This window comes from Triticum aestivum, chromosome 1D (genome assembly GCF_018294505.1).
Source record: "Triticum aestivum cultivar Chinese Spring chromosome 1D, IWGSC CS RefSeq v2.1, whole genome shotgun sequence".
In the NCBI taxonomy this organism is placed as follows: domain Eukaryota; kingdom Viridiplantae; phylum Streptophyta; class Magnoliopsida; order Poales; family Poaceae; genus Triticum; species Triticum aestivum.
In genome coordinates this window covers 12,552,900-12,576,252 of record NC_057796.1, presented here as the reverse complement: position 1 = coordinate 12,576,252, position 23,353 = coordinate 12,552,900, and the positions used below count along the sequence as shown (strand labels likewise).

Sequence of the window (23,353 nt, the reverse complement as noted above, 5' to 3'; positions counted from 1 at the left end):
GGGCGGTAAGGGTTTTTGGGGGCGTTTCGGCGCAACTGCTTGCTTAAGTTCGACTACATCCATGATGATAGTTCGTCTGCTTCCTAGTGAGCGGGCATCCACCTAGCTAATCTTCACCACTGTGTCTAACGATGTCGTTGCACCAGAGTTTCTAGTGAACTCGTATGTTCTTAATCTCTATTTCGCTGACATGTGCCTCTGGCCCATATGCTAGATGTTCCTAGCCTGCGATTTGCCATGTTAGTGATATTGTGGTAATGCTAATCTAGATTGAGCTTAACCAAACACTGCCTAATATCTTAACAAAATGAAATCTCCTTTTGTGTCCGTGCGAATGCTCCCAAAATGGAATCAGATAAACAAGATGTGAATTCCGTATATTAGGTGAACAACTTACAATTGTTGGTGACAGACATTAATACAAGGTCGCATTGCCACGGCCTAGGCGAAAACCAAGCACAAACTTGGTACGACAAACTACCCTCCAAAAATTCAACCATTACACACTATCGAATGAAAATAAAATTACAAGTTATTTTGCATAGTGCCTTTTTTTTCAATTACGTCGGAATTTTTAAAAAGATTTTGTTTTAGTTTCTTCTAGTTTTCTTTGACTTATTCTTCTAGTACTCCCTCCGATCCATATTACTTGTGACTGTTTTTCTACAATTTTATACTAAATTGTACTGAAGCAGCGACAAGTAATTTGGATATGCATTTTCATGACCTGATAACTAACATTGCTGCCGATGTTGTAAATAAAATTCAAAGGCAGTTACACTAGTTAAACATTTGGTACAAATAATTCAGATACGGCAGAACATCAAATCTCATCAGACTAGCTAGGCACCAACAATTTAATTTTGAATTAAGATAATCACAAAAAAACTGATTGTTTTAATGAGATAAAGTACAACAAATTATCCTAAAAAAGATTCAACCAATACCATTATATATATATATATATATATATATATATCAATTATCAAGTGGAAAAGAAAGAAGAACATTCTTTGAATAGTGCATCTCCTTTTTTCGATTACCTCGGATTTTTTAACAGTTCAATTAGGAACCTTAATAATGATTGAAAACCAGTCCAGCGCTCCTAATAAACCCTTTTTTATAGGTCTGATGCTCGGCCGGGCCTAGAACTAATCAACGTTGGGAACAAAGCCATAGTAATCTGGACCATTCTCTGTCACAATCTTATGACGTTGGAAACAAAGCCAGAAGGTACAGGAACGACAAATTTAGTTCAAATCAACACTACAACCTCACTACTTATCCTCGCTACTCTTCTCTCAAAGCATTGGATCCACTGCTGCTGCTTAATATCCAAGGTGTGTGCTTCCCTACTTTTGCTACTTGCTCAGATCAGATGAGGAGCCTCCTGCAAATAAAAAGGAACAGTGGTATTAGGCGCGTCGTAGATTCAAAATCGCTTTCACGCTGTTTCTGTTATTGATGCTTAAACATTCTATGTTTAACCGGCTAAAATAGCTGTTCTCGTGTCTGCAAGCCTTCGGATTTTATTTTTCAACCAGTATGACATGCCAAAACAATCATAAGCTGAATCTCTAATAAATAATTTAGCTTGCATTTCCCTTTTTCTCCTTCCAGGAAACAAGCCGGTTCATTTGCTGTGGGACAAACAAGAACCATATATCTCGTATTGAGGTGGAAATCAGACTTTCCACAATGGCAATTGAACCTCTCCGTGATAATCTGGACACCCTCGCAGCAACCAACCAACCATATGGTGATTCCTCTTCCCAGCAGCAACTCACCGTGTACAACTACGACCTGAGTTGTCCACACTCAACAGTTCTCTCCCCAGCCAACCAAGTAAGTGTCAACAGCAGCCATGGACAAAACAAATTTCAGATTGCTGCAGGGAGTAGCCCTGAGCACCACCGGATCAGATCAAACGATGCTCTTCACTACATAAGCCAGATGCTGATGGAAGACGTTGACGAGGTCGACATATGCCAAGGGGCTGCTCTTCAGGCTGCTGAGAAGCCATTCCGTGACATTCTTGGTGAGGTATGCACACCGCCTACTAACTGGCCGCCATTGAATAGCAACAACAAACCAGACAACCCTGATAAGAGTGGGACCAGTCGTTACAAGAGGGTCTGGAGCACTAGCTTCAGTAATGACTATTCCAGTTACAACATGTTGCAACCTTTAGCAACCCCGTTGAGTCCATATATATGCAATAGGAGTCCTTTTTTACCAAACCAGCCGTTGATAAGTGTTGGATGGACTTCCGGATCTGGCTTCCTTGCCTTGCATGGTCAGAGAGGTGTCAGGCAGGAAAGAATGTTTGCTCCAAGTATTGATAAGCTGGTGATATATTCAAAGAATAACATACTTTATATTTCCCAACTGACTACGAAGGCAAAAGTAGGAGAGAGGACCGAAAACACAATCTTTGAGGTGGCAGACCCACGGGGTTGGGATATCTTTCAAAGAAGGAGCAATGAACATCATGCCATCACCACTTGTGCAATAATTCGAAATGAAAATTTTGACCAAGTTCTGCTATGCTATGATTGTTCTGACCGAATAACAAGACTACAAGAAAGGATGGCGGGGGAAGGAAACGAGACCTCTCTGAAAGGCCGGAGCAGAAGTAGGAAGCAACCGAGGAAAGAGTTGGTTGATCTCAGGACTCTCCTCATCCACTGCGCACAAGCTGTGGCAGAACACAGCTACCTGTTGGCCAGTGAACTGCTATTGAAGATAAGGCAACACTCTTCAGCAGATGGTGATTGTACTCAGAGACTGGCATTTTACTTGGCGGATGGCCTCAAGGCACGCTTGGCTGGGACCAGGAGTCAGGTTTACCGCAACCTCGTGGAAAGGCAAACAAGTATCGCAGATTGGTTAGAGGCTTATAGCCTTTTTCTTGCAGCTTTCCCTTTCGGAAGGGCGTCATACTATTTTGCCAACCAAGCTATTCTTGATGTCTCACAAGGGAAACCAAGGGTACACATCGTTGATTTCGGCATCGGCTTCGGCTTTCAGTGGCCATTAATGATTCAGATTTTTGCACGGCGAGAGGAGGGAACCCCTAAGCTTCGGATCACAGGTATAGACGTTCCCCAATCAGGTTTCCGCCCCTGCGAAATGATCGAGGAGACAGGGAAGCGGTTGGCTGATTACGCAAATAGGTTCAAGGTACCTTTCCAGTATCAGGGCATTGCCGCTTCAAGATGGGAGACAATCAAAATTGATGATCTTAACATTGACGAGGATGAAGTTCTCATAGTGAACTGCATGTTCCGGATGAAGAATCTCGGTCATGAAACCGATGCCGTAAATGGTGCAAGGGATAAGGTGCTCAAAACTATGAGGAGGATGGACCCGAAGATTTTTATTTCTGGCACGGTGAATGGTTTACTCAGTTCTCCCTTCTTCATACAACGTTTCAAAGAGGTTATGCTCCATTACTCTTCAGTGTTTGACATGCTTGATGCAAATGTTCCACAGGATAATGAAGCAAGAAAGATGATTGAGAGGATCATGTTTGGGCAGGATGCTCTTAACATCATAGCATGTGAGGGTGCACAAAGAACTGAGAGGCCAGAAATATACAGGCAGTGGCAAGCAAGGTGCCTCAAGGCTGGGTTCCAGCAGCTTCCTGTCGATCCAGCCATCTTAAAGAACATAGTACACAGGAAGAACTTACTGTTTCATCAGGAATTCTTTGCTGTAGAAGATTGCGGCTGGCTGCTTCAAGGATGGAAAGGGAGGGTACTTTATGCTGTATCTAAATGGAAACCTAATGATGATCAATAATAAGATTCAAACAGTTTTTCAAGTGCACACGCATGTGCAGCTACTAGATTCTCAACACAACGGGTCTAAATTGCTGAACACCACAAGATGGATATTCTTTCGTCAGATGAGTATTGGGAAGTGCTAGCTTGGAAGAAGGTGGGATGGTGATTCGAATGTTGATATTATTCAACATGTTTTGATTTGGTCCATATGTAGCAAAAGGCAACTGTACAACTTTACCTCTGCCGCTCTATTTAATTTCTGAACAAACTAGATATGATGAGATTAGTGGAGATGCCATACCTAGACACTGGATTTGCTGTAAAGTACTCCCTCCATCCCATAATGTAAGACCTTTTTTGACACTACATGTCTTACAATCATTATGCTGAATATGTCTCAAAACCGGCGATATGGAAGATCAGAGGACTGCCATTTCTGATTTGAAGACGGCAATCGGACTTAATCCAAACTGGAATCCAATATAATGCACTAATGTTGACATATTATTACTCTCTGCATATCACAACTAGGTGGGAGATGTTTTGGGCATGTCTTCTGTCAAACTTCTACTTAAACCACGAATATCATTTTAATCATTCAGATTGGAAATTTGAAAATCATATGCATAGACTATTTTTTCTCGAAAAAAAAACAAAGAATACGTGGACGAGATTAGGGGCTGAGCTCCTAGTTCCCTAAGGCACTACAGAAATGACAAATTTAACATCAATGTGATAACGGGCCAAATCTAAAGCCCAACTTATGTCATGTACTATTCATTGTCGAATTTGTTACTTTTGTACCTCGAGCTTAAATTTGATGAAAACATAGACCGATGTTGTGTGAATGTGCTAATTATTTTTCAAACATTTCGAAATGCGCTACGGGCATCCGGTGCACCCGATAGCACCACAAGCGTCGGTGCATGAGATACATTCCCCCTTCCCCCACAGAAAACAAAAGAATCATACCCACTTCTATCACACTCCCTCTGTTTCAACATATATTATGTATTTGATTTTTTTTCAAAGTTGCATGATAAATTTGATCAAATCTTTCAAAAAATTATAAATATGTAGAATACTAAATCAATAGAACTAAATTCATCATGAAATATATTTCTTATGGTGTATATTTGCTATTGTAGATATAGACCAATTTCTCTTCCAAGAGAGCACTAGCTTAGTGGTTAGGCATGCGATTGTGCAGGCTAACGACCCGGGTTCAATTCCTATAATTGATGGGTGATGCGCATGGGTTTTTCCCATTTGTTGAGAATCAAACTTGATGTGTGGTCTGTGGTGAGATCACTCATCTATATAAAATCTTTGTACGAATAAAAATAATATATTGAGGACCATGCTTGATGTGTGGTGCAAGTACACATCAAGATAAAAATCTTGATACTCATACTAAAAAGGTAGTGTATATCCTAGTTGGTGCAGAGTCCAGGAGAAGTGAAATTCTCTCCCAAATTGTAAGGTCTCCTCTCAGTAACCCCATTGAGAAACCTAGTCCCCGCATTATCCTCGAGGTCGAGACGGGTGGTGGCATCGCCACTCCTTCTCTAGTACCCTCTCGTATTGTCCCTCCCTCATCGCCGCTGGCCAGGGCCACCTGGGCAAAGTCCCTCACGGTGGTCGGTGGCAATGGGTCCTCTCCGGCGCATCAGCCCCATCACCCACCCCATCTGACATAGATCTCATCTGGTGTCTCCGCCGGGCAGGCCCAGTCTCATCCCGGTTTCCTCCTCTTGTATTGTTCATCCACCGAAGGTGCCCGAGCATGTGGCTCACGGCCTTCGCTACTGCAACCGTATCGTGGAGACGCCCAGAAAAAGGGGTCAACCCCCGCGTCGCTCTTGGTGACTCGGGCGGTGCCTCCAAGCCGACTTCACCAACGCCCTCCTCCATCCACCCTCTTCTTGCTGTTGCCTTTGTGCCACTGGAAAAATCCCTCATGGTGGGTGGAGCTGAGGAGGCTTTGCCCGAAACCACTCCGGCCCATGGTGGCGGCCTTGCTATGGATTGTTGTGGCCGTCGAAAGGTCTTGATGAGGGTTTCTCCCTCCAGATCCTATGGTTGACTTTGGCGGTGACATGCAAACTATGGGCGACGACTTGACACAGAGGGATATGGTTGTGCAGCCAGTAGTGGTACATCGCTTGTTGCTGCTGGGATTGCGGAAAAATGGTGGCTGCAACACTTGAATGTCGTTGATGATGGTGCTACTCAAGTACCCAGTCTCAAGCTCCGGGGTGAAAGCCTAAATCTGACCCGAGTTGGTTATACTTGGCAATTGTGATGTTTTACGTCATTACCTAGTTTAAGGCATTACTCAGATATTTAGATTGACTCTTTGGGGTGAATATCTAGATTCCAGCCTTAGATGGTTGGATCCGGCGATGGCGACATTTTGAGCATCGCTCCCTTTCTGAAGGTGTTGTTGTTGAAGAATCTCGTTTTTTGTGTCGTGTCAATGAGATGGTTTATGTGGATATGTTCATTGTTGTAGTTTATCGACCACGAATCTGATCACTTTAATTATTTTTCTTTTTGCCTCTCCTAGGCATAGCTTTGGCCTTATATGACTTTGCTATTTGCTGTGTTTTTGTGTGTGCGCGTTGGTATTGGTTGCGTGCATCCTAAATATGCTGAGGCCGGGTGTGTGCTCATTATTTGTGTATCCTCTTGATGCTCCATTTTGAGCCAATAAAATCCACCCTTTGTTGAAAAAAGATCAATTTCTCTATAAACTTTGTCAAAATTTGTGACCCCTGACTTTCGGGAAAACCAACATGCAGTTTATTACTCCATCCATCCAAACATATATCGCCTAATACGTTGTTTGAGGTTGGCTTTGACAATTGATAAAATTAATAATACTCCATCCCTTTCAGTTTATAGAGCTTTCCTCAAAAGTAGAAATTTTCAATTTGTAAGGCTCATTGTCTTGGGAACATGCAAATATAACTATATACACATTAAATTTTGTCAAATTTGTATTCTCAATTTAGAATAAACCAATACATGAAGGAGTGAGAGGGCCATGCGTATAGTATTAATATGCTGTATAACACTTAAGTAGGTCCTTCTTGGTTCATGTAATTTGTAAGATGAGCCCAATAAACTTGAAGAGAGGGAGGGACTATATGAGCCGTTGGTGGCTATAAAAATTATATCATTAGAAACTATTTTCATATACGAATTAAATCAATTCAAAATGTAGACAACTCCTATTTTTCGTCATCCAGTTTAGAAAACTATCAATACATTTTTCACCTAGTATTTTTTCACCCCAATATTTAGTGTTTCTAAGCAGGTATCTTTCGTCTCTAAAATATATCCTTTATGGAAATATTCTCAAATTTCAACAATAATTTATACATTTTCATTTTTTGGCTTCCAGTTAAGACAACTTTCAACAACAAATTCATGCAGTATTTCTTTTCTCCCCAACATTTCATGCACACTGTTTAGTTTTCTGGGCAGGTGCCTTTCATCCCCAATATTTCCTTTTTTGGAAATATTCTCAAATTTCCAATAATATAGTCAACTTGTATTTTTGTACACCCATCTATGAAAATCTGAACACATTGCCCACCTAGTAATTTTCAAATTTTTTTTCATTTCGGGCAGGTGTCTTCCCTCCCCAATGTTTCCTTTCTGGTAATATTCTAAAATTTCAAATAAACATAGACAACTTCCATTTTTCGACCTCCAACTAAGACAACTTTCAACACATTTTCCACCTAGGTTTCAGAAAAATGTAGGTGGACTTTCAAAAATATACTGTTGTCGAAACGTTCAATTATTTGGTGAGCTTTTAGAAATTTGATTTCCTTTGATCCGGTTTGGGATGTAAGTATAGCCCTCTTTCATAGAGACCGTAGGTTATGGTACCACATGAAGTGTTGCTTGGCAAGGAGATTTCTTCAAGAACTTGTTGTCTCAAAATGTTTCGGCCTCCCTGATCAATGGAAGAGATGATAACAACGATGATACTAAGGAAATAGGCCACGGCTGAAGGTTTCACCTACTGCCGTGTACATACGTTTGGGTTCACTTGAAGCAGTGTGAATGAAGGATAGAGGGGCGTTTTCCAAGTTCGGAGAGCGTTTACGCACCTGCTCAAGTGTCAAGTCATGTTTTGATTGGGCCTGGGCCCTGGGCTGTGTCATGTTAGGCCCACCCGATGACGCCAGAACTCATTCATGAAAAAATAGACCCTGCCCCCCTCGAAGAAAACATAAGAATCACACCCACTTCCATGATGCTCCCTCCATCCCAAAACACAGTGTGTATAGACTTTTTTTCCTGAAGTCAAACAATATAAGATTTGATCAAGCTTTTAGAAAATTTACAAAGATGTAGAATACTAAATAAATACCACTAGATTGATAAGGAAATATATTTTCATATGATGTATATTTGGTATTGTAGATATAGATAATTTTCTCTTTAAATTTGATCAAAGTTTGTGACTCTTGACTTATGCGAAAATCAATGCGTAGCTATATTATGGGGCATGGGGAGTATGAACGAAGATGCCCCCACTGTTCCTGTTTTTTGAAACCGAGCCCCTACTGTTCTATGTCCCTTATTTGGGTTAGATTTCATGGGCCTCGGTCCATTAAATCTTGTGCCTCAGCCCAGTAGAATTCTGAAATCTCAAAAGCCCATTTGAATTGCATGGCTAATGTGTAACTTTAATACTACTTCCATACAAATATATAGCATCTAATATGTTGTTCGAGGTTGCCTCTGACAATTGATAAAATTAATAATATATGAGATGTATTATAGCTATAAAAATTATATCGCGCTATTCGTCATCCTGGGTGAGGAATTCTTATTCCTCACCCCAGCCTATCTCTCACGGACAGAACTCTAAACGTAAGAAACAAAAGCATGTGTGGTAAAGTTACAGCCTGGAAAAGGAACTGCTCTCTTCCGTGAAGCAAAGGAGAGCACCGTAATATTACCTACTGCGTGCTAGTAATTTAAATCGTGCATGTGTGCAACCTATATAGCGCATAAAAGTGGCGGTAAAGAAATCAAATTATCTCGCCGTAATTTTACGAAGTGAGTAGCTGATGATGTGTTCCAATTTTATTTGTATGCCTGGCCATTTTATGGAGTATAATTTTATGTAACTTTTTTTATGTGACCAAGGAGGGGATTGGCATCATGTAGTTGTGGTCATGTATTTTCCAATCTTTGGACAATGAAGCTTTTCCAAATATCTTTGTGCGGTCTGCCTCCTCAAACATATTTCTTGACGCCTGTCGACTCCCCAATTGTTGCAATGGCCAGCAATAACTCATTGTCGCATCATCCAGCTATGTACATCTCCACGTTAGTGCCGTCATCAGTTCCCAACGCAAGATGCATATATTTATGTTCTTTCTCAACTCTAGTATCTAACATATCTAGCTGAATTCCTATATAGATATAGCCATGGTGATGTAAACAGTGTACATAGAGCAGGGAGGAGAAAAGGGAACATCAACAGCGATTGTTCACACAGGTTTGGTGACAACCAGAAAATTCAAATAATTTTGGCACAAAATTATAGTAAACAGTATTTACATTCACCATTCAGCAGAATAAGATATGAATAGCCATAGCTTCAACATTTGTGAAAACACATGATCGTGCTCATGTGGAATGAAAAGACATAAAAAATGCAGTGCAGCAAGTAGAATGGCTGCCAGAATGTCTTTTGCCTAGATTGTGAAGGAAATTGCCAGCTTAACCACACCAAGATTTCGTAGGAAGATTTTTGCACACTTGTCTTCTCGCTGGTGAAAGAACAGAAGATATCATCATCACTATAAAAAGACACTACTGTTTCTTTTCACACTACTGTTTCGGCTTCTAGCACAAAGCATTTTCCAAATCGAGAGACATGGCAACCAGAGAGAGCATTTTACAAAGAAAACCATGTACAGACATATCTCTTATCATGCAAACCAAGCAATACCCAACCATTTTGGTGGTGTGACCAGAAGGATAATACATAGTCCAGCAAAAGCATGCGAGAAAAAGCACACAATAGGTAGATCCTTGCTAGCTGTCCTTAACATGGCGGCAGATAAACACGAGAAAAGGACTCATTTGTACAAATCAGTGGGAAGATATCTAAAAAAATTCCTGCAAATCAGTTTAAGTGTCAAACTCTCACTAGAACAAAGTCATTCTTCTACTATCGTATAATGGACTATGTATACGTGCGATTGGGACACAAAACAAGAGTATGGCACTTGAACTGATTTGCAAGGATATTTCCTGGACCATGCTTTATATATTTGATATAGAATGAATTGAACAAGTAACTCCTAAATATGGTTTGCAGTGGAGGCTACTAGACATAATATCATGAAGGAAAGTATAAGCCCCAATAATTGAGCTTGTAGGCACAATTTGCGATACCGGTTCAAATTTAGTAAGTTGACTAAATTAATTTCACTTGAAGGCATGGTAAGTTGCTACATGCACAGCTAATTTTATTATGAAAAATTACTCTGTTGACTTAAAACAAGGAGGGTAAACAAATGTTATTGTCTAGTAGCTACTCCCTCCGTTCCAAAATAGATGACCCAACTTTGTACTAAAGTTAGTATAAAGTTGAGTCATCTATTTTGGAACGGAGGGAGCAGTATTTAAGGAGATCGAAGCTTAGTTTGGGGAACTAAAGGCGAAGCAGTGCAATTGACCTTGTATGGAAAACAAAAATCACTTCATGCAAGACTAGATATATATGATACCTATCTGGTTATGACTTTATCGATGTTGCCGCTGCTCCCAACCTCAAGGCGATTTGATGGCCTTTTTCCTCGATTCTTCATAAAAATACTAGAGTGTACAAGTAGTTGACACTTCTTATATGATTAAGACTATTTCAGAGCAGCAATAATACTGAACTTTGATATCCAAACGACAAAGATATCTGAAGGTTTTTCAAACAAAATCTAATGTTTCCCCTAAATCTAACTACATTTACACATTTTGTAGAAAAAGGAGGGGGAAATATTGAAGTTACTACACGACAATAATCTTAGCATGCAGTGGCTTGGTGCCTAAACAACAATATTTTTTACAAGAAACTCTTGTTAATTTTACAATCATCTAACATAACAAAACAAGAGAATCAGGAAAAGGGGAGCCTGGGAGAGATGGAGATCTGAAAAACCTAGATTTTCGGACGAGGAAAAGGAAGAGAAATAGGAGGAGGATCAAGGAATACTTACAGGAGAGAACCAAGCATTCGTTGATGCATGTGTCACTGGCGATCGTGTATGGAGAGGGGAAGCCGGCCACACATAATCTTGGCTCGAAACGAGTATTTAGCTTGTAGGACAACTATGCCCTAAACAAGTAAATATGGGGCTGAAATGAACATAAAAAATACAATGCTTAACCTCTGCATATGGGCAATCTATTTAAATTCAGATAACTGAATTTCTTACTAAATGTGACCAAACTAGAGCATGGAGCAGATACTTCCCATGGGAGAATAAATCAATACATGCTCATGGCATGGAAATCAGATCAGTCCAAGATTAAATTCAGCTAACAACAGTACAACTAAGCTCTGAGAGAAATGCATCATCAAACCAACAAAAATAAAGGAAGAAATTGAATTTAGATAGAGAGCCAAGCACAAATCTAAATTTAAGCCAACATATATATGTCTAGCCTATGAGAAACATTACATGGCATTTGAAAAATGGAAACATCAAGGTTTGCAACCATCAAATCAACAAATTTTGTTTGAGGATTCTCCAATTATGTCATAAATTAAATGATTAATCTGAGATTTCTAAAATACGTTTGAAATTCAGAATGAGAGACATGCTACTATGGTACAGTAGCTGATTCCTAATTGGGAATAAACATATACAAAGGCCAAAGCCAAACCATAATATAAACCTACTAATGGGGGCTTCCTGCACAATATTCGTCCTGCATAACATGCCAATTAATGTAAACATCAGTAGTGACTAATCAGAAGAATACAGACAGACTCATGCACACACATACAGAGGGAGAGAAGGTAAGAGGAAAAGAGAGAAACCTATCCAGAGGGTAGCGGCTAGGACAAGAAGGCCATGGATCCTCATCTAGCTGGTTGAAGAAGTAGGGGCATCTTACGCGGGATCTGCTTTCAAAGGTCGTAGGAAGGGGGCCGCGACCGTCGCTACATACAGAGACTCCCTGTTATTATGCGCAACAAAAAGGAAGTGGGATGGATTCCGGCGCCGATGGGATGACGACAGGATATGGCAGGGCTCGGGGGCGGGGAATAGCAAGGCAGGCCGGGCAGTTCGTAGGGAATAAATTACCTCAGCTGGGGAGCGTTGCGAGCGGGTGCGACAGAGCCGAGTCGCCTGCCGGCTGGGTGGGTCGTTCGACCGGGGTGAGGATTTATTTATTCTTCACCCAGGGTCTTAAATAGAGTTTATAATCATTAGAAAATATTTTCATATACGAATTTAACGCTAATTTTTTTTGTGACATGCACATCATATATTATTGCTATAGCTAGTGGTCAAAGGCAACCTAAAAAAATGTGTTAGACCCTATAGTTGCATCTATGCACTCTCCTCGCATCCTCTCTAGGTAGAGGAAATACAAAGGCGATAGGCTACACAGAATAGGACACACACTTGTGTTGAGTTGCTTCTCCAGCGACCCCTTTCTGGCACTATGCTCACAGTCGCCTGGGAGAACAGGCCTTCGAAACTACATCTGTTGTAATGGAGTTTCCGGTTAACTTGTCTCTTCTGAATCTCTCTCTGTTGACATGTGCCTCTGGCTCGTATGCATATATGTTAAATGTTCCTAGTATGTTATTTGGCATGCCAAGAATCTTTTAATGGTGCTAATTTAGATTAAGCTTAACCAAAAACTACATAATTTTCTAACAAAATGACATCTTTTGTGTGTGTCTGAATGCCCCCTAAATGGAATTAGATGAACAAGGTGTAAGTTCTATATGTTGGTTGAACAAGTTACAATAGTTGGTGACATTTAGAAACATTATAACCGTGCACCATTGGAGCTCTCTCACGACATCACTGATTTTGGTTGTCAAATCAATTGTCCCCGTTATTCTTGTTCGTCGGAGTCGGATGCGCCAGGCTGGATGTTCAAGGCCCTTCTGGCTCATATCAATGCACACATTGGGCGTAAGAAGGCACGGCACTCCCGTGCCCAGCGGCACGGTAGAGAAGCCGGTTCCGTTCCCGTTACTCTAGGAGCAAAATTGGAGGCGTCTTGTTCATTCCTTGACGGACAGTCCACGTGTCCATCATAAAAATATGCGACGACTCTGGGGTCTGGGCGATGCTACCCTTCCCGCACCTCGCTCCTCAATCCATCATCCGGCCTGCCCCTCCCCTCCCCTCCCGATCTTGGCCTAGGGCGAAACATAGTGCGCCGTCGAGTAGTCTCCCTAGGTGATGCCGACCTCCGAGCTCCCACCCCTCTTGACGAGTCGCATTGGCACGGCCTAGGCGAAAACCAAATACAAACTAGGTAGTTAGTGAAGATGGTGGTAACTCATCTAATTTATCACATAGTACAAACTAATCTCAAAGCTTTATACCACTATACCAATCTCAAAATGCAGAGAAAATAGTTACGAAAAAAGTCTGATGGTATAATGAGATAAAGTACAACAAACTACCCTCCAAAAACTCAGCCATCACATACATCAACTATCATATGAAAAACAATACAAGTTTCTTTAATAGTGCCCTCTTTTTTCTTTGAATACCAGCTAAATGCTATTCATGATATACATCAAGTAGAAAAGAAGGACAAATTTCTTTGAACAGTGCATCTGCTTTTTTTAACAGTTCAAGTAGGGACCTTAATAATGACTGAAGCCCAGGCCAGCGCTCCTAATAAACCCTTTTTTATAGGTCTGGTGCGCGGCCGGGCCTAGAACTAATCGACCGAATAATTTCTTGTAATCTGAACCATTCAACGTCACAATCTCATGACATTGGGAACTAAGCCATAAGGTAGAGGAACGACAAATTTAGCTCACATCAACACCACAACCTCACTACTCTTCTTTCATAGTCCACATCCTCGCTACTCCTCTCTCAAAGCATTGGATCTGATGCTGCTGCTGCTGCTGCTTAATATCCAAGGTGTGTGCTTCCCTACTATTTTGCTACTTGCTTAGATCAGATGATGAGCCTCCTGCAAATAAATAATATGAACAGTGATATTAGGCGCGTGTATACTCAAAATCGCTTTAGTCATGCTGTTTCTGTTATGGATGCTTAATGTATGTTTAACCGGCTAAAATAGCCGTTCTCATGTCTGCATGCCAAAACAATCATAAGCTGAATTTCTGATAAAAAAGAAGCAGAACTACGTTCGCATTCTAGATTGTAGCACGCAAGGTGATCAATGGAAATTCGTCTCACATAATTTAGTTTCCATTCCCATTTTTTCTTCGTCCAGTAAACAGGCTGATTCATTAGCAGTGGGAGAAAGAAGCGTCATATATATCTCATATTGAGGTGGAAATCAGACTTTCCACAATGGCAACTGAACCTCTCTGTGACAATCTGGAGACTGTCGTAGCAACCGACCAACCATACGAGGGTGATTCCTCTTCCCAGCAGCAACTTACCGTGTACAACCACGAACTGAGTGGTCCACACTCCACAGTTCTCTCCCCAGCCAACCAAGCAAGTGTCAACAGCAGCCTTGGACAAAACCAATTTCAGATTGCTGCAGGGGGTAGCCCTGAGCACCGCTGGATCAGATCAAATGATGCCCTTCACTACATAAGCCAGATGTTGATGGAAGACGTCGATGAGAGGGTTGACATATGCCAAGGGGAGGCTGCTCTCCAGGCTGCTGAGAAGCCATTCCGTGACATTCTTGGGGAGGTATCCGCGTCGACTACTAACTGGCACCCATTGCATAGCAATAACAAACCAGAAACCTCTGATAAGAGTGGGACCAGCCGTTACAAGAGGCTCCGGAGCACTAGCTTCAGTAATGACTATTCCAGTTACATCGTGTTACAACCCTTAACAAGCCCGTTGAGTCCATATATCTGCAATAGGAGTCTTTCTCTACCAAATCGTCCGTTCAAAAGTGTTGGATGGACTTCCGGATCTGAATTCCCAGCCTTGCATTGTCAGAGAGGTGTCGAGAAGAAAATAATGTTGGCTCCAATTATTGATAAGCTGGTGATATATTTAAAGAACGACATACTTCATATTTCCCAACTGACTACAAAGGCAAAACTAGGAGAGAGGACCAGCGAAAACACAATCTTTGAGGTGTCAGACCAAAGGAACTGGGATATCTTAGGAAGGAGCAATAAACATCATGCTATCACCACTTGTGCAATAATTCGAAATGAAAATTTCGACCGAGTTCTGCTGTGCTATGGTCCCTCTGACCAAATAACAAAACTTCAAGGAAGGATGGCGGGGGAAGGAAACAAGAACTCGCTAAACGGCCGGAGCAAAAGTAGGAAGCAGCCGAGGAAAGAGTTGGTTGATCTCAGGACTCTCCTCATCCATTGCGCACAAGCTGTGGCAGAAAACTGCTACCTGTTGGCCAGTGAACTGCTATTGAAGATAAGACAACACTCTTCAGCAGATGGTGATTGTACTCAGAGACTGGCATTTTACTTGGCAGATGGCCTTGAGGCACGCTTGAATGGGATCGGGAGTCAGGTTTACCGGAACCTCGTGGAAAGGCGAACAAGTACCGCAGATTGGTTAGATGTTTGCAGTCTTTTTCTTGCAGCTTGCCCTTTCAAAAGGGCATCATACTACTTTGCCAACCAAACTATTTTTTATGTCTCACAAAGGCAACCAAGGGTGCACATCATCGATTTCGGCATAGGCTTCGGCTTTCAGTGGCCATCAATGATTCAGAGGTTTGCACAGCAAGGAGAGGGAGCTCCTAAGCTTCGGATCACAGGTATAGACACTCCCCAGCAAAGTTTGCGCCCCTGCGAAATGATCGAAGAGACAGGTAAGCGGTTGGTTGACTATGCAAACATGTTCAAGGTACCTTTTCAGTATCAGGGCATTGCCGCTTCAAGATGGGATACCATTGAAATTGAGGATCTTAACATTGATGAGGATGAATTTCTCATAATCAACTGCATGTTCCGGATGAAGAATCTCGGTCATGAAACCGATGCCGTAAATAGCGCAAGGGATGAGGTGCTGAAAACTATGAGGAGGATGAACCCGAAGGTTTTTATTTCTGGTACCGTCAATGGGTTACACAGTTCTCCCTTCTTCATACAACGATTCAAAGAGGTTATGCTCCATTACTCTTCAATGTTTGACATGCTTGATGCAAATGTTCCACGGGATAATGAAGCAAGAAAGACAATTGAGAGGGTCCTATTTGGGCGGGACGCACTTAACAGCATAGCATGTGAGGATGCAGAAAGGACTGAGAGGCCAGAAAGCTACAGGCAGTGGCAAGCAAGGTTCCTCAAGGCTGGGTTCCAGCAGCTCCAATTGATCCAGCCATCTTAAAGAAAATAGTACAAATGAAGAACTCACTTTATCATGAGGAATTCTTTGTTGTTGAAGATCGCGGTTGGCTACTGCAAGGATGGAAAGGGAGAGTAATTTATGCGATATCCAAGTGGGAACCTAACGAAACATATGATGATAAGTAAAATTCAAACAGTTTTTAGAGTGAATCTGGTGTTCTTCCAAACAGATATTAACTATGTGTACTTGGTCATTGTTTTGTATAATGAACAAAACGGCGACAGAAATACTTTGTTTCTATCGTTCTTTTTTATTTCTGACGAATAAACTGTATTGGGCCTTCAAGACATGAGATTAGTGGAAATACCATACCTAGACACTGTTTTGCTGTAAAGTACTGCAGATCATTGCACTGAATATCTCTCAAAACTGGTGATATGGTAAATCACAGATTGCCATTTCCGATCTGAAGACGGCAATTGGGCTTTTTGAATGCACTAATGTTGACTTATTATTACTCTCTGCATATCACAACTACAGTAGGTGGGTGACGTTCTGGACACGTCTTCTATCAGACTTCCAGTACTCCTTAAACTACAAACACCATCGTGATCATTCAGATTGGAAATTTGAAAATCATATGCATAAATTCTTCTCAGAAAAAGATGTGGACGACATTAATGAGGTGAGCTCCTAGTTCCTCGAGGGGACAGCCAAATCACTAATGTTCACATACTCCCTCCATTTTTGTATACAAGGTCACTTCGTTTTTGGTGTCAAACTTTGACTTGTAATTCTGGTCAACAAAATATGGTTTATATTTCATTAAAAAATATATCATCGAAAAGTTATTCGAAATGTGCATCCAGTGGCATACTTTTCGTGGCATATAACTCACATTTGGTTAATAAAATTAATGGTCAAAACTAGACATAAAAAAATGTAGTGGTCTTATACAGGAATGGAAGGAGTATTATTACTCTCTCCATATCACAACTAGGTGGGTGACGTTGTGCACATGTCTCCATATCATTTTGATCATTCAGATTGGAAATTCAAAAATCATAGATTTTTCCCAAAAAAGATGTGGACGACATTAGGGCGTGAGCTCCTAGTTCCCCGAACCTGAGGGGGCAGCCAAATCACTAGGGCCACAGAGTCACGGGGAATCAGAGAGGGGGGAGGAGGGACCTTGGAAGCGGGCGCAGAGGGTGGGGCGGAGGCCGAGGTCGGCGAAGGAGCGCGAGGAGAGGTGCCCCTCCTCATCGTCTTCCTTGGCCTACGCATTCGCATTCGCCGCCGCCGCCGGTGGCGACCTGCCGAGCTTCCTCTTGGCGGCCATGGAAACAGAGGTCGCGGAGGAGAGGATGGAGAACCCAAGAGGAGGGGGAGAGGGGGCGGTTTACGCACCTGCTCAGGTGCTGAGTCGTGTTTTAACTGGGCCCTGGGCCCCGGGCTGTGTCATGTTGGGCCCACCTGATCAAAACTCTAACCCCTCAAAAAAAATATTAAAACTCTTCATACCACCAAAAGAGAGTATACCAGATGCTAAAAAAAACAAAAGAGAGTACCACGGAGGAGAAGAAATATACGCCAGAAGGCACCTCCAGCCGGTATGGCCAAAATACATGTTGATGCAGGGTTGCTGCGATCGGCGAGAGGAGGTGCTGCGGCAGCCGTGTGCCAGGATGACCAAGGAACCTTCCTCGGGAGTTCGGCACTGAGGCGATCGCTTGCAGGGAAGCTTTTTCTCTGGCGACAGACTTGAACATTCCGTGAATGGTAATAGCATCTATCTCCAAGCAGGTGGTGAATGATATAAATACAGGTAACCGAGGAATCTATGGAAGTGTGATCAAGGAGATTCGGCTTAGAGCTTCTCATTTTATGTGTAGTTTTACTTATGAGAGTTGTGACTTGAATGTTGAGGCATATACTCTAGCGAAACTTGCTCATTCTTTAGGGCCGGGACGCCATGTGTCGCTAGGCCATTCCCATGATTCGAGATGTATCCCACAAACTGTGCTTTTTTATCGGACTACCCAAAAAAACCAAAAGAGAGTACCATCACCTAAAAAAGAGAGTACCACAATGTTTTAATAAAAACAAAAGAGTACCACAATGTATGCAAGAACACGGGGAGCTCCAAGAGTCAAGGGTTCCTGAATGATGAGGCAGAAAGAGAGTGGTTTTTGTAAACATAAATGATTCCTAAACTCAGAGGCATCAACATGGATTAATTAAGGCAAAATCTTACGGTTAAGGGCAATATCAGATTATGTGTGTGTGTGACATCGATGTGGACGATTCTTCATTTCCATGTTGGTCTGGTAGATATTCCTCTCTGGAGGATGTTGTTTCATCGTGCGAAGAAACAGATTATGAAATGAATGTCAAGACATATCGTACGGAAGAAAACATATTTGATGGAACACAACGTGCCTGCGACGGTTCTTGGTGGCAACTGGTCACATCTAAGTTTGATTGAGGAGCGGAATCAACTAACGATGGACGGCATGCCTGTCCATGTTCACGTCCACGTGGAAATCCTCGTGGATGCCTAACCCCATGCCCACCTGGATAACCCAAAGACCTCTCTGCACTGTCCATGTCGGCAACCCTAACAAACCGACGGGTACGGAAATAGATGAAGGGGGGCAAAATGGAAGCAATTTTTGTTTAATCGTCCCGAAAGAGGGTTGAAATGCAATGGTACATATTTAAGCAAAATTAAATTCTGATTTAGATTTAGCAACCAAAAATCCATAATAGGAAGAAAAAAAAGAGAAATGCAAGAATCAAGCAAAATGAAATTTGTATACGAATCAAAAATTCAGAATAGAGAAAGAATCAAATTGAAGGCTATGTATTCAATCAAGCAAAATTAATCTATATTTATATACTAGGGGAGAAGGAGCTGTGCCTTGCTGCTGATCTTGGGATTAGAAAGAGTTTGGCATCATCAGGCTTCTGGGGAACTTCAAGCTGTCAAAAATAAATAGAAGGGCCAATTCAGTAGCGCCCTGCATGGCGTCTGCTGTTATGAACGATTGTGATGACATTTTAATTAATTAATATATGGAGAGGTGTTTAAAAAAAAGAGTTTGCATGTATGCACATTAGGAGACGTACGCATGCAGACTAACAGGAAGTAATAGTTTTGCTCGCTTGTTCGTTCGACCCCGTCGGTCACGTTAGGAAGCCTTCTGTTTTATACCTGAAATTAGAACGATGGTCAGGTGTGACAGTTGTTTTTTTTACATGTCTGGCGGGTAGCCAGGCCTAGGATTAATCGAGACGGTGACTGTTGCAATCTGGAGCATCCTCTGTCACAATCACTATGGCTGTAGTTGGGAACAAAAGACTTACCAAGTTTACATCAACACCACAGTCCACAGACACCCCTCCTCTCCCTCCTTCTCAAAGCTTCTGATCTGACCGTGCTGCTACTTATATAATATAACAACCAAGGTGTATGCTTCCCTGCTTTTACCTACTCGCTCAGATCAGATGAGGAGCCACCTGCACATAAAAAAGAATAATGCTATTAGGCGCGTCGTAATTTCAAGATTGCCTTAACAAGAACCAGAGGTGAGTCCTTTTTCTGTTATTGATGCTAAACGTTCGAGATTTAACCGGGTAAAACAGTAATGCTCGCTTCCGCAAGCACCCTTTGGAAATTCAATTTTCATCAGTATGGCATGCCAAAACAATCATAAGCTGAAGATGAGGCAAAAAAAAAAAAGTGCTCGCCGAGCAGAATTCCATTTTGTAGGCAAAAAGCTGAGCAATGTGAACCAAAATTTATCTCACATAAATAAGCTTCAATTTCCCTATTTTTTTCTTTTTTTTTGCAGGCAACAAGCTGATTCATTTGCTGTGCTAGAAAGAAGAATCAAATGCGACTTGTTCAGTTCTGCCAGGATTTGAAGTGGAAATAGGAACAAGAGATTTTCCAGAATGGCGGTTGAACCTCACCTTGACGATCTGGACACCGCCGCAGCAACCTACCAACCATACGACAGAGCTTCCTCTTTCCAGCAGCAACTCACCGTGGACAGCTACGACCTGAGTGGTCCACTGTTCTTGGCCCAGGCAACAACCACTGGAGCAAGCACATATCTGCATGCTGCAGTCACCAGCCCTGTGTTGTGCAAGGTGAACAGCAGCCTACAGACTGCTGCAGGGGGTAGCCCTGAGCACAGCCGGAGTAGATCAAATGATGCTCTTCACTATATAAGCCAGATGCTGATGGAAGACGTCGACGAGAGGGTCGAAATAAGCCAAGGGGAGGCTGCTCTCCAGGCTGCTGAGAAACCATTCCGTGACCTTCTTGGGCAGGTACACCCGTTGGCTACTAACCCTGCGCTATTGAATAGTAACAACGAACTAGCCAGCCCTGATAAGAGTAGGACCAGCCGTTACAAGAGACTCTGGAGCACTAGCTTCAGTAATGACTGTCCCAGTTACAGCATGTTACAGCCCTTTACAACCTCGTTGAGTCCATATATCTGCAATAGGAGTCTTTCTCTACAAAACCGCCCGTTCACAAGTGTTGGATCGACTTCTAGATCTGGTTTCCCCGGCTTGCATTGTCAGAGAGAAGTCGAGGAGGCAACGATGTTTGCTCCAAGTATCGATAAGCTGGTGATATATTTAGAGAATGGCATACTTTCTATTTCCAAAGTGACTACAAAGGCAAAAGTAGGAGAGAGGAGCGAAAACACAATTTTTGAGGTGGCACACCAAAGTGACTGGGATATCTTGGAAGGAAGGAGCAATAAACATCTTGCCTTCACCAGTTGTGCAATAATTCGAAATGAAAATTTCGACCAAGTTCTGCTATGCTATGGCCTGGAGAGTTTCAAAAAAACAACAAGACTGCGAAGAGGGTTGGCAGAGGAAGGAAACAAGAACTCACTGAAAGGCCGGAGCGAAGGACATCAGAAGCAATGGCAGAGGAAGCAACCTAGGACAGAGTTGGTTGATCTCAAGATTCTCCTCATCAATTGTTCACAAGCTGTGGCAGAAGACAACCATCTGTTGGCCAGTAAACTCCTAAAGAAGATAAGACAACATTCCTCAGCAGATGGTGATTGTTCTCAGAGACTGGCATTTTACTTGGCGGATGGCCTCGAGGCACGCTTGGCTGGGACCGGGTGTCAGGTTTATCGCAACCTAATGGAGAGGCGAACAAGTACAACAGATTGGTTAGATGCTCACAGCCTTTTTATTGCATCTTGTCCTTTTGTCAGGACGTCATACTACTTTGCCAGCCAAGCTATTCTTGATGTCTCACAAGGGAAACCAAGGGTGCACATCGTTGACTTTGGCATCGGCTTCGGCTTTCAGTGGCCGTTAATGATTCAGAAGTTTGCACAGCAAGAAGAGGGAGCCCCTAAGCTTCGGATCACAGGTATAGATGTTCCCCAGCCAGGTTTCCGCCCCTGCGAAATGATCGAGGAGACAGGGAAGCGGTTGGCTGATTATGCAAACATGTTCAAGGTACCTTTTCAGTATCAGGGCATTGCCGCTTCAAGATGGGAGACCATTAAAATTGAGGATCTTAACATTGACGAGGATGAAGTTCTGATAATCAACTGCATGTTCCGGATGAAGAATCTCGGACATGAAACTGAAGCCATAAATAGTGCAAGGGACAAGGTGCTCAAAATGATGAGGATGATGAACCCAAAGGTTTTTATTTCAGGCACCGTAAATGGGTTACGCAGTTCTCCCTTCTTCATAAAACGTTTCAAAGAGGTTATGTTCCATTACTCTTCAATGTTTGACATGCTTGATGCAAACGTTATTCCACGGGATAATGAAGCAAGAAAGATGATTGAGACGATGATATTTGGGAAGGATGCACTTAACATGATAGCATGTGAGGGTGCAGAAAGAACTGAGAGACCAGAAAGTTACAGGCAGTGGCACGCAAGGTGCCTCAAGGCCGGGTTCCAGCAGCTTCCTGTCGATCCAGCCATCTTAAGGATAATAGTATACATGAAGAACACGTTTTGGCATGAGGAATTCTTTGCTGTTGAAGACCGCGGTTGGCTGCTACAAGGATGGAAAGGGAGAGTAATTTATGCAATATCTAAATGGAAACCTGACGAAACATATGATGGTCAGTAAGATTCGAACTGTTTTTCAAGTGAATCTGGTGATCTGTTAAACGGATATTAACTATGTGTACCTGGTGTCATGGTCATTGTTTTTGTATAGTGAACTAAAAGGCGACTGAAATACTTTGCTTCTGTTGTTCTTTTTAATTTCTGATAAATAAACTGTATTGGGCCTTGAAGCCATGAGATTAGTGGAAATACCATACCTAGACACTGATTTGCTGTAAAGTAGATCGTTGTGCTGAATATCTCTCAAGACTGGCGGTATGGAAGATGAGAGGATTGTAATTTCTGATTTGAAGACGGCAATTGTACTTAACCCAAACAAGGCTCCTATCCACGAATCCAATAGGATGCACTAACGTTCACATAGTATTATTACTCTGTCCATATCACAGCTTGGTGGGTGACGTTCTGGACATGTCTTCTGTCAAACTTATAGTGGAGTACTTCCTAAACTACTAATACCATTTGGATCATTCAGATTGGAAATTCAAAAATCATATGTACAGATTCTTTTTCTCAAAAAAGACTGTGGACGACATTAGTGGGTGAGCTCCTGGATTTTGCTGTAAAGTACTACTAGATTATTATTGCACTGCCTATCTCTCAAAACTGGTGATATGGAAGATGAGAGGACTGTAATTTCTGATTTGAAGACGGCAATTGTACTTTAACATAACAGGAATCCAATAGAATGCACTAATACTCACATAGCACAAATAAGTGGAGGATGAACATGTCGTATGTAAAAACTTGTACAGTACTTCAATCCATGTCTTTTGACCATTCAGATTGGAAATTTGAAAATCATCTGTATAGATTTTTATTTTCTCAAAACATACATGGACGAGATTAGGGGGCGGGGTCCTGGTTCCCCGAGGGGACTACCAAATCACGGGGAATCAGAGAGGGAGAGGGGGGAGGGACCTTG

The 23,353-nt window shown here is 42.1% G+C and overlaps 2 protein-coding genes and 1 pseudogene across 2 annotated transcripts; all 3 read left to right on the top strand.

The window, feature by feature from the left end:
- The first annotated feature begins 1,698 nt into the window (after window positions 1–1,698).
- LOC123179949 (scarecrow-like protein 34) lies at window positions 1,699–3,814 on the top strand. The gene has a single exon (XM_044591866.1). The coding sequence runs from the start codon at window positions 1,699–1,701 to the stop codon at window positions 3,802–3,804; it is 2,106 nt and encodes a 701-aa protein (XP_044447801.1). The 3' UTR covers window positions 3,805–3,814.
- Window positions 3,815–14,043: 10,229 nt separating this feature from the next.
- Window positions 14,044–16,782, top strand: LOC123179948 (scarecrow-like protein 9; annotated as a pseudogene).
- Window positions 16,783–20,251: 3,469 nt separating this feature from the next.
- On the top strand, window positions 20,252–22,429 carry LOC123157016 (scarecrow-like protein 9). Its single transcript, XM_044575241.1, has one exon. The coding sequence runs from the start codon at window positions 20,252–20,254 to the stop codon at window positions 22,427–22,429; it is 2,178 nt and encodes a 725-aa protein (XP_044431176.1).
- Window positions 22,430–23,353: the final 924 nt, after the last annotated feature.